Source organism: Paramormyrops kingsleyae, chromosome 6, assembly GCF_048594095.1.
Source record: "Paramormyrops kingsleyae isolate MSU_618 chromosome 6, PKINGS_0.4, whole genome shotgun sequence".
Classification (NCBI taxonomy): domain Eukaryota; kingdom Metazoa; phylum Chordata; class Actinopteri; order Osteoglossiformes; family Mormyridae; genus Paramormyrops; species Paramormyrops kingsleyae.
Window position 1 is genome coordinate 11,095,951 of NC_132802.1, and position 12,072 is coordinate 11,108,022.

A 12,072-nucleotide genomic window follows, 5' to 3' on the forward strand; every position below is an offset into this window, starting at 1 on the left:
TGGGAGATGAACAGTTACGTTTGTAAAGGAATCACAGAGTAGGGAAGAGAGCGAGTTTGGCAGTGTGTTTACTGTGTCTGTGTTTACAGGGAAGGGGACTGGTGGCTGGCTCGATCCCTCACTTCAGGACAAAGCGGCTACATTCCGAGCAACTATGTTGCTCCTTCAGACTCCATCCAAGCAGAAGAGTAAATCTCAGCCTTCTCTCTTTTGATCCTTTTGTTTTTTAATGACACGTTACCGAAAAGCACCACAGATGAACGCCACTGAAGGACTTTCCTCCCTTCCCATAATGCTGTTTGCTTTTCACACCAAAGTCCTGCCAATATTAAAGCATTTTCCAAAACACCGTGATAGGAAGGTGACAGGAGTTTTGTTGATTAAATTGGAAATTCAAGTTCTCACAAGAACCACACTTAGAAGCAGACAGTCTGAAGAGTCACATAGGCCATATGCTGCTTTTGTCCAGCCAGGTTTGACTCTTCACAGGTTTTTGGTACAAAAAAAATGTAAAAAAAAATAGCATTATGAAGTAGAATGAGAGTGAAGACAAACAGGCAAACGGGCCCCTTCAGATTTCCTCACAGCTTCTACTGTCGTCGGCTATAGGTGGTATTTCGGCAGCATCACCCGCCGGGACTCGGAGAGGCTACTGCTGAGCTTGGAGAACAGGAGAGGCACCTTCCTCGTGAGGGAGAGCGAGACCACGAAGGGTGAGTGTGGCTTTAAGTAAGAGTAGATGGCTTAAGCCAAAACGGTCTTCTCACTGTCTCAGCTCTAAATTCCCTTCTTGTTGGAATAAAATGTTGATTGTTGTTACACTATGGAGCAGAGGAAGAGCCCAGCCTACCCTCCATAAAACCTTCAGGGTTTGAGGGCCCTAACGATGACCTAAATATGTGTCAGAAACAACCCTGTAGGCTTAATAAGTGTTCCAACATACACAAGAAATCCACTGAATATAGACATGATATACTTTTCTACATTATATTGTTAATAGAAATTCAGAACCTTCAGGCCTTCAGAACATTTTTGCTGCAGGTCTGAGCTGCAGCCATAGATATATAACTATACTGATGGTTGTATCAGATGTTACAGCCAGAAATGGGATGGAAAATTATGGGAAAATTCCTTTAAGTGCAAATTCTTCTAGCATCCCTTATCAGTGTAGGTCAGTAGGCCAGAGGAACGAGAAGCAGGGCTGTGGAGGCAGCTAATAAGGGTTAGGGACAAAGCAGTGGGATTCCGGCAGGGTCGGGCCGGGGGTGAGGCCTTGGTGACACACCGCCGGCTATGGATTTTAAGCATGTAACCAAGGATTGAAGGGGCAGGCAACTGAGGCAACAGACTGAAGGAGAGGGACATTAGTAGGTCACTGTGCAGCCAGGCTACATAACTACTGGGCACTATCCCCCGAAGTGAAATTGAAAAGCAGGGTGACTACAGAAGCAAGTCCTGTGTCTGCTCAGTTTGTATGGCGCCCCCTAGTGATCAGTAGAACAATGACAAGTATTGGTGCCTGCGTATATTTATATTTATTTAACAGCTTTTGTCCAGGAATTAAGGCAGATACTATGTGGAGGATTACACTGTTCATTTCATTGTGAATTCAGAGCTTTCGTGATGGACAAACGTAGAGCCTAAATTTAAGACTTTCAACAAATATTCTTTTGAATATGTTTTAATTCTTCGTACATCTCTAAAAATGACTAGTGTATAAATGTATTTACTAAGACATTAGAACTTTAGTTATCCAGTCATTATAAGATACGCTGTGGCTAAGATTTCGCCACAAAAATCAATATATCTCCAGTAATGTGAGAGAAATTTAAGCTCCTTGTATTAGGACAGACTAGTATCCTGTCCAGGGTATAACCCAGCCTTGTTCCTTGTATTGCCTACAATAGACTCCTTGTGACCCTGACCAGGATAAGCTTTTAGAACTTGGACTGATGAATGGATGGATATTCAGAGGCATTTTGTCAAAAAAGACTTTAGAAAAGGTATTCAGCCAGGTTAGCTAAATTTGTTTGTTGTGCTACAGATTCTGACAATTGATCACTAAGGAAGTTTGGAAACCTTGTTCTCCTTACAGGTGCCTACTGTCTGTCCGTCCTGGATTATGACAACGTGAAAGGTCTCAACGTGAAGCATTATAAAATCCGCAAACTGGACAGCGGAGGATTCTACATCACATCACGAATGCAGTTCAGCAACTTGCAACAGCTGGTCATGCACTACCGCAGTGAGTCTGCAGACATGGAAAGGGAGACCATGCAAATTGAGTGATGGCCACACGGCGGTCACATGACATCCACAGCTCAGTTCTTTTGATTGACAAATAACAAATCCAGACCTAAGATCACTATTCACAGATACAGACAGTACATTTTTATTCAGCACTGGATATAATATAAGGACAAGTTGACCTGCGTATTTAACCATCTCTTTAGAACTTAAACTAAACTTATCCTATAAGCATTCACTCCAAACCTTGTGTTAATGCAGAATTAATAGCCGAACATTAAAGAAATTGGTTTCCATATTGTACCCATTCATTGCAGTAGTAAAACTCCATTTCTTGTCTTATGTCAGATATAGAAAGCAGGCTAAAATGATTGTGTGTCTGTCCTGTAGAGTATGCAGATGGGCTGTGTCACTGCCTGACAGAGGTGTGTCCCGTACTGAAACCCCAGACCCAGGGCCTGGCTCGGGACGCATGGGAGATCCCCCGGGAATCACTGCGGCTGGATGTTAAGCTGGGTCAGGGTTGCTTTGGGGAGGTCTGGATGGGTAAGGCTCTTCCTCCATGTGGAAATAATGTCATTGATACCTGTGTGGGGTTTATCTGCTTGATACATTGTGCATATGTTTACAGTCATTATTCTTACTTTCTAGATGAATCCAGCTGCAATGGATATAATAATTTTCTGATATGTAAATATTATTGAGGAAAATGTTAACAATTGTAAGTTAAGGGTGGGGCGGGTCCATCCCCTTTATCTGTCTTCACGTGCCTGTACCTTTCTCACTGAAGGTACTTGGAATGGTACGACACGTGTGGCCATCAAGACCTTGAAACCGGGAACCATGTCCCCAGAGGCTTTCCTCCAGGAAGCCCAGGTCATGAAGAAGCTCCGGCATGAGAAACTGGTGCAGCTGTACGCTGTGGTGTCTGAAGAGCCCATCTATATCGTCACAGAGTACATGGGCCAAGGTCAGCACCACAGACCCCTGGGACCACACGCCTATGACCTATGCCCAGTCGCCCGACTGGCTGAGCCATGGTGTCTGCAACTGAACAGTAACCGACCAATTCCTGTTCTCGTCCCCTCAGGAAGCCTGCTGGACTTTCTCAAAGGAGAAATGGGCAAGGTACTGCGACTACCCCAACTGGTGGACATGGCCTCGCAGGTAGGTGTCTGAAACTCTTCACTCTTGTTTCTGAGCCATGATTGTAAATATATGAATTGACTCAGGGTAACACTGTGGATGCATCATCAGATCGCCTCTGGAATGGCCTACGTGGAGAGGATGAACTATGTGCATAGAGACCTCAGGGCAGCCAACATCCTCGTGGGAGACAACCTGGTCTGCAAAGTGGCCGACTTCGGCCTTGCACGGCTCATCGAAGACAATGAGTACACAGCCAGACAAGGTTAGACCCCTAGACGCATCCTATAAGACCCCTAAGTCAACATCTCAGTACTAGTCGAGTTTAAGTAATTCTAACTTTTATATGAGTTAGCGTAATGTTTGCTTCTTATCAACGTGTTTTTCCTTACCTGAGGTAGTAAGGCAGGGAGGATGGATGTTTAGTGTTAATGTACTATTGTTGTTGCGGGAATAAATATACGTGTTAACATAAATTAAAATCTCAAGTCTCTTCTGGGCCTTTCCGTTTTCATTTATTTTACTTAACCTGCTATACATATGCTACTCAGGAGTGTTACGTGTAATGGAAGTGTGGTAAGAAGTAATGGCCATAATTCAAAGGTATTTCACTGTACTCAAACCGGGCACACACAAGTTTCTAGAAAGAACACTTTGGCACCTTCTTCACATCTCCCCACTAGGAGCCAAGTTCCCCATCAAGTGGACCGCTCCTGAAGCTGCGCTGTATGGTCGCTTCACCATCAAATCTGATGTCTGGTCCTTTGGCGTCCTACTGACTGAGCTGGCCACCAAAGGAAGGGTACCATACCCAGGTGGGATGATGCGGATTATTGTAGTTTATTTCCTTTGTGAGTGTTCTGTAGTGAAGCGGGCAAATGTATCCCGACAGATCATCTTTCTGCTCAGTATGAGTCATTATTAAGAGCCACTTACATTTTCTGGATCTCATTGAACCTGCCGAGGTTTACTGAGGCAGTCTGGCACTGGACAGAATTCCAGCTCTGGATTCAAAGCTTTTCTACTGTAATAACAACAGTCAAAGAAAGTTCCTTGTCAAACACACCATACTCTCAACCATAATGGACCTTGATGGTCGAGTAGACCTCCTTGCTGATGGGTTTCTCCCTGACTCTTAGGGATGGTGAACAGAGAAGTTCTGGAGCAGGTGGAGCGTGGCTACCGGATGCCTTGTCCTGCTGAATGCCCCGAGTCTCTGCATGACCTGATGCTGAGCTGCTGGCGCAAAGAGGCCGAGGAGCGGCCCACCTTCGAGTACCTGCAGGGCTTCCTAGAGGACTACTTCACTTCCACTGAGCCCCAGTACCAGCCTGGGGAGAACCTTTAGGGAGGCAGGTCCCATGTAGACTCAATGGCAGATAAGAGTGGGTGTTTAGGTGTGCCCTGCCCCCACGAGACCCCTGGCAAGCCACTGCCAATCCTGTTCGGCTCTCTTATCTTACACCAACTACATCCCGAAACTGCCTCTGTCGTGACGTCTGTCGTTGGAAGCCACCACCTCATGCTGGGGGTTCAGTTCACTGCTGTATAATGAAGCCTCAGAATTGGCTGTGTTTTTATAATAATTATTATTATTATTTGTGTGTTGTTTTGGGGTCAGACGATAGAAACTCCAAACGTTTTGACTTTAATATCAACTTCTGTCCTAAGTGACAGATCCTCATTGACCTGTGACTCCATCCATCCTCAAACCCAGCTCTGCCCCTCTGCCCTCGGTCTCCGTCAGGTCCGTTGGCCCTGTCAAGCTTGCGATGAGCCCTATGTTTTTTAGACCTGGTGTCACCCAGTCTCTGGTGACCACTAACTGCATCCTTGGTATCACTTTGTCACTCTTTCAGATGCACATTATTATTCTTTGGGGAGAGTGAATCCATCAAAGTTTTGAGATTTGTCTTGTTTTTCTCCTTCTTTTTTTTTGGTTGGGGGGGGGGGGGGGGGGTTGTGAAGTGAAAAACAACCCCTAGCCTCTCCCAGCTCGACAAGGCATTACTGATCTCTGCCATATGAAACACAGGGTCAATATTTAGTCTTTTCTTTCCCTCCACTACTGGATTGACTGGAATTCGGCATTTGTTCAGACCAGCGACCAGTGGCGATGGTAGCTGTCCATGGGAGGACTGAAGGTGAAGATAGCAGCAGTTAATTACTAGGGGGCTCAACAACAAGAACGAGGCAGGTGGAGATGGAGTGGCCGGGGAGGTACTACTATTTTGTTAGAGCTTCCTCAAAGAAGAATCCACAAGGTTACTGAAACGTACTGAAACAGTCAACATGAGCTGCTTTGATCAGCCTGTAGGACTTCTGGGAAAACAACCCTGTAAAACTACTGATCAGCCCAGTCCTTTATTAATACTGGGATCCTGCTGCAGTTTTTTTTTTTGTGCCAATGAAACTTTTCTTTTTTTTGTACTGTCTGCTGTGAAAGAAAGTGTATTTTTTATCTCACGGTTTCCTACAAAATCATGTCCGTCCATTGGCGAGCCCCAAGCAGCCGGTTCCGTATTGTCTGCGAATCCCACGCCCCCACTGATTTCACAGACGCCCGTTGCGCTTTGTGCCGCCCCTGTGGTTGGGATTCAGGGTGGTTTACTTGCACTTGGGCCGCCTTAGAGGTACAGTGACTGTCCACAAAGTGATCTGCTAATCCCCCTCCATCTTATGTTTATGCAAGTAAAATGCTGTCCTGTTCCCTCCACACCTTTTTGATGGAAATTCTCTCGCTTGTCACTGTTGACTGAATGTTCTACATAAAAATGTGTCCTAAACGTTACAGGCATCATTCTTCTGTATTTCTGACAGAATTCTAGGTCCTGTTACACCGTCCATTGAGTTTTCAGCTGCACTGAATACTTTTTCGTTTTTTTCTTCCTTGAAAAAACATTTCCAATATTCCTTCTGTCAGTCATCCACTTCTGCATTTCTCACTGGATCAGCCAAGTCTCTTGATTCAGCCAAGACCATTAATAGATATACAAGATGGCACAAGGGGGCTATTTTGTGTAGATTTGCCTTTGTTTGATTGTAGATGCCTGCAATCCTATATGATCCTGACTACATCACTACATTGCTGATAGACACTGAAAATGGTGCATTGATATTAGAATTCCCCATTCAGGAAGTCAGTGGGTGCAATGTTTTCATGTGTGGCTCTCAAAAAATGTTTTATACTTTATAAATTATTAATCTGGATGAATGTACTGGATGTAATCTGACCAATGTTAGGGTCAGAAGGTTTCATACAATATAATAGAATAGTATTTCCCAATCTGGTTCTCGGGGACACAGAGACAGTCCACATTTTTGCTCCCTCCCAGCTTGGGCAATAAAGTGGACAGTCTGCAGGTCCCAGAGGACCAGACTGGAGAACATTGGACTAAAATGTTATCTTTGGCATGAATTATTCAGCCTGATCCCTGGTGTAGTCATTTGACCACAGAGAAGGACTTCAGTATGACCAATGGACATGGTCCTGCAAAATCGTATCAGTGACCGAGCTACAACTGTGGACAATTGCAGGACTTTCTCAAGATTTATTTGGATTTGTTGCATTTTATATCTGTTCCGGTGTGACATGATTTAATTTAGATTTTGCTTGACTATGCCTAAAACATCTGCCTTAATTTGCCTTGGGAGGTGATTCAATAAATGCGTAAATGATTTTAGTTGTAGCCCAGCAGGATAAACATAAAATATTTTTAACTTTATGTAACATGATTGGGATTTTTCTGCCATTGATCAGTATGAATACATCTGCATTTATGTAAATGGTTTCAGGAGACGAGGTACCCATTTCTGACTGTATGTTGATTTACTCTGACATCCAAAAGGGTTCCCTGAAATCCTAAGACCTTTGCAGTTCATTGAACCTGTTTTCACACAAATTTAATGGAGAAAGTAAATTCCTGTATTTTTGTGCAATCATTATGAAGAAGGGTGCAGATTATTGGGAACAACCGCAGTGTCATATAGAGTAATACATCAGGTTAATTGGTAGTGTCTTCCCCCAATATTTAAATGACAGAAATGTCTTTGGAATGTTGATTATTGGCTAAATACACGAGCTTCTCTACATGCAAGACTGTGTTAGCTGGCATGAAAACGTGGTGCACAGTTTTTCCTTACTGTAAAATGGTTGTGTGTAAATGCCTCCATGACTAATGAATCTTGCATTAAAAAAAAAAAAAAACATATTCTCTCAGCAGTGTCTAACAAAGTCCCTGTGCGTGCGTTTTGCCCTATTTTAGCGATTAAGAACAACATCTGCAGGGCACCGTAAATGGTCTAAAGGTACGAAATGGGTAATGATGCAGATCTGCCCTTTTCCTGACTTGACACCAACCATTTTGTGGTGGTCTCTTGGTTTAGTACACTTGACAGTTTTGGTACTAGATCTCAAAAATCTCAAAATACTTTGTCTTCAGATATAAAACCTCCTTCTGCCACCAAAGAAACGAGGGGTTTGTCATTATGTTCAAATTTTGTTCGCTAGTCTACAGAAGGTAACTTTGCACTCTAGAAAGTCACCCAAGGTTTTTAAAGGCACCTGTCATAATTGTGAAGTTTTACTATAAAGGTCTATCATAACCGATTCAGTCCATTCATGTATTTTCTGTTAAGCTTGTCTGTTTGAAGGTCTGTATAGTTCAGTTGTGCTTCTATTGTTATTTCAAAAAACAAATGTAAATGGATGTAGCTGGCATCCCCTCCAGGATGTACCCCTATCCCCCCCCCCCCCCCCCCCCCCGATCAGGAAAAGGTTTGGAAATTAATGGATTTATTTCAGAATTTATGTATATGTGTACTCATTCTGTCATCAATATTTAAATAATCTGCCCTGAACAGATCATGCAATCAATAGCTGTTAGGGAGACAGTTAGCTCAGTATCATTTTGGTATCATGGAATCTTCTTTTAGGTCTGAACTGTTGATTGACATTTCCAGTATTGTTCATTGGTGTTAACCGATTTATTCGGATAGCTGTTTTGGAGGGGGGGGGGCGCTAATGCCAAGGACACTGTCTTTCTCAGTTTGCTTCACAGCATAGGGGTTACGCAGTTTTTCCCGCTATAACCTATGCAGTCTGGTTTCTCCCATTCCTCTGTGACCATTTTTTTACTATTACAAATGGACATTAAAGGCAATTATGATCTCAGAACAATAATAATTTTGTAGCAGTCGAATCAGTTCGTTCATTTTCAAAAACAAACAGAAAACCTAATAAATTGTAATTGTACCTAACAGACTGCAATGTACCATTTCATGTTGTAATCCTTAAATGTGCAATAAATTTCTTTTTTGTATTTAAATTGATTAAATACGGTGAGAGGTGTTAAATGCTTCCGTATACCTTAAATACTACTACTTACTGTTAACTTTACTAATTACCTTGTGACTTCAGCTTACTTTTAAATAAGAGCCAGATATCCCAGTTTAATACCACACCTGTGTGACAAAAGCTTATTATTTTTCCCCTTGGTTTTATTTTGTCCTTTAACCTGTGGATTCTATGTGAGCTGCTTTTAATGTATTGAGAGAATGACTTGATAAAGAGCAAAGAATTGGGCATGGAGAGCACCTCTATGTGTGGCACATCCTGGAGCTTTGAAAGCAAAGTCAATAAATACCTTCCCCATCAAGGAAATCAGTCACAACACCTTTCTTCATTGTTGGGAAACCATGACCCAATCTGAAAAATAAGCTGAAAGCCAGTACTGCCAAAAAGTAGATGGTATTGCTATGGAAACCAAAAGCCCAGTGCGCGGTTTCCTGCCAAGAGTAAGAAGGCACTTACTGGCTGTATTAAAAACTGGTATAAATTTCCTATCATACCAACATGTCATTGGATATTGAAATGGAGCCATTTATGTCTGAAATGCATGAAGATTTTAATAATCTATTCAACCCGTGTGTGTGTGTGTGTGTGTGTGTGTGTGTGTGTGTGTGTGTGTGTGTGTGTGTGTGTGTGTGTGTGTGTGTGTGTGTGTGTGGTTCTTGTAACCTGGATTCAGTAACCTCACCACTGTAGAAAGGGCACCACCTGCTGGTCGACACCATTCATAAGGATTTTCAATCTGAATCAGTGTTTCCCAACCTAGTCCTCGAGGAACCCTGGCCAGTCCACATTTTTGCTCCCTCTCAGCTCCCAGCCAATCAGGACCACCGAATACCTGGTACAGGCGCACTGGGAGCAGAGAAGCAGCAATATTGTGGACTGAGTTGGGAAACACTGATCTATATAATCAAATAATTAAGATTTGAAATTGGTTACAATGCTGCAAATCTGTGGTATTACAGAAACACCAAGTGTAACAGGCATCAGGTCCACAGCAGAAAGTAAAATAGTGCATACAGTCCATACAATTTCCATTTGTTCAAATAATCAAGTTGTTTGTCATTTGGAACAAAAACTAATTTCAGGTCATGCAAGATTAACCACAGCTACCAAAATGTCGGCTACTAAAAGCTCTTTTTAAACTGTGCTTCTCAAACCTTATGACAGGTTGACAGGAACATGGTGATCAGCAAGATTTTCTCCTCTGGAGGAGGGATTCTGCACCGTAGGATGCTGACAGCAGAGCCCTTCCGCATTAATCCAAACGTCCCTCTAATTGACAGGACTCTGACAGCCCACTTGTTGTGCAGGGTTAGAGTATCTGACAATCTGAATCTCCAGCACTGGTGGTGAAATGCCAGTTGCTTGCTGGTTGTCCAGTTAGAAACAAAAAGCACGTCTTATTCCGACCGCTATACACAAAATAGACACTTGTCAACTTCTGCTACAGGCATGCGTGTGTGGTTCTGAAATAAAAAATACATATATCCTGCATCCTATACAGCGGTCTCCACAATTATTGGCACCCCTTGTAAAGATTTGTAGAAAGGGTTAGAAAAAATCCACCTTTTGGTGAAGCAGCTTCATGTCACACTGAAAAATTGAGTAAGATCCAACCTTTCATTACCAAATTTATTCCAAGAAAAAAAAATCCTTTGTCAAGAAATAATAATTTTTTATCAAAAACACATGTGATACGATTATTGGCACCCCAGGAAATTATAGTGAACACAATGTAACTAAAGCATGTTTCCCCTGTAAATTGTACATCTTTTCTTCTACATTGAGTGGAGTGAATAGTGACATTCAAGCTGTAATCCATGACTTCCTGGTTAACCGGGATACGAACATGAGGTGACACAGAGCCCAAATTCCCTTAGTTATCCATCATACAAACCAAAAGAAGTGTGTTGACCTTCATAAGTCAGGGAATGGAAATTAAAAATAGCTACTTGCCTTAAAATGTCCATTTCTACTGCTAGGGCAATAATAAAAAAGTGGACAACTAGAACTGTTACAAACCTGCCTGGAAGAAGACCCAAGTTTATTTTTCCCCCACGCACAGTGAGGAGGATAAGAGAGGCAAAAAAAATCCCCAAGGATGACTGTTGGTGAATTACAAGACCAAGTAAAATCTTTAGGTTACCACGTCTCTGAAAAAACTGTCAGATGCCCCCTTCGTGTTAATAGATTATTTGGAAGGTATGTGAGAAAAAGCTTTTTTTCCATCCATCCATACATTATCTCCCACTTGATCCTAAGTCAGGTATCGGGGGCAGCAGTCTCAGCAGGGAAACCCAGACTTCCCTCTCCCCGACCACTTCATCCAGCTCCTCTGGGGGAATCCCGAGGTGTTCCCAGGCCAGCCGAGAGACATAGTCCTTCCAGCGTGTCCTGGGTCTTCCCCGGGGTCTCATCCCAGTGGGACATGCCCGGAACACCTCACCAGGGAGGCGTCCAGGAAGCATCCTAAGCAGATGCCTGAGCCAGCTCATCTGGCTCCTCTCAATGTGGAGGAGCAGCGGCTCTACTCTGAGTCCCTCCCGAAGGGTGAGGAGCTCAGTCATATCTCTAAGGGAGAGCCCAGCCACCCTGCAGAGGAAACTCATTTCGGCCGCTTGCACTCGCGATCTCGTTCTTTCAGTCACTACCCACAGCTCGTGACCATAGGTGAGGGTAGGAACGTAGATCGACTGGTAAATCGAGAGCTTCGCCTTTTGGCTCAGCTCCTTCTTCACCATGACAGACCGATGCAGCGCCCGCATCACTGCTGATGCTGCACTGATCCGCCTGTCGATCTCCGGTTCCATCGTCCCCCCACTCGTGAACAAGACCCCGAGGTACTTAAAATCCTCCACTTGGGGGAGGCCCCCATCCCCGACCCGGAGAGAGCATTCTACCTTTTTCCGGCTGAGGACCATGGTCTCGGATTTGGAGGTGCTGATTCTCATCCCAGCCGCTTCACACTCGGCTGCGAACTGCTCCAAAGAGAGCCGAAGGTCACGGTCCAATGAAGCCAACAGAACTACAACATCTGCAAAAAGCAGAGACGTAATCCTGAGGTCACCATACCGGACACCCTCAACGCCCTGGCTGCGCCTAGAAATTCCGTCCATAAAAACTATGAACAGAATCTGTGACAAAGGACAGCCCTGACGGAGTCCAACCCTCACCGGAAACAAGTCCGACTTATTGCCGCCCATGCGGACCAAACTCTGGCACCGGTCAAACAGGGACCGAACAGCCCTTAAAAGGAAGCCCGGCACCCCATACTCCCGGAGCACCCCCCACAGGACTCCCCGAGGGACACGGTCGAATGCCTTCTC

At 43.9% G+C, this 12,072-nt stretch overlaps 1 protein-coding gene across 3 annotated transcripts in view; it reads left to right on the forward strand.

The window, feature by feature from the left end:
• src (v-src avian sarcoma (Schmidt-Ruppin A-2) viral oncogene homolog) overlaps positions 1-7,604 on the forward strand; it is a 35,351-nt gene extending 27,747 nt beyond the window's left edge. For all 3 annotated transcript variants that reach the window (XM_023835024.2, XM_023835028.2, XM_023835026.2), the window contains 9 exons: positions 90-188; positions 610-713; positions 2,096-2,245; positions 2,638-2,793; positions 3,038-3,217; positions 3,338-3,414; positions 3,505-3,658; positions 4,077-4,208; positions 4,533-7,604. In XM_023835024.2, coding sequence (XP_023690792.1) covers positions 90-188; positions 610-713; positions 2,096-2,245; positions 2,638-2,793; positions 3,038-3,217; positions 3,338-3,414; positions 3,505-3,658; positions 4,077-4,208; positions 4,533-4,741 — 1,261 coding nt within the window. In that variant the 3' untranslated portion in view covers positions 4,742-7,604. The remainder of the gene's footprint in view (positions 1-89; positions 189-609; positions 714-2,095; positions 2,246-2,637; positions 2,794-3,037; positions 3,218-3,337; positions 3,415-3,504; positions 3,659-4,076; positions 4,209-4,532) is intronic.
• Positions 7,605-12,072: the final 4,468 nt, after the last annotated feature.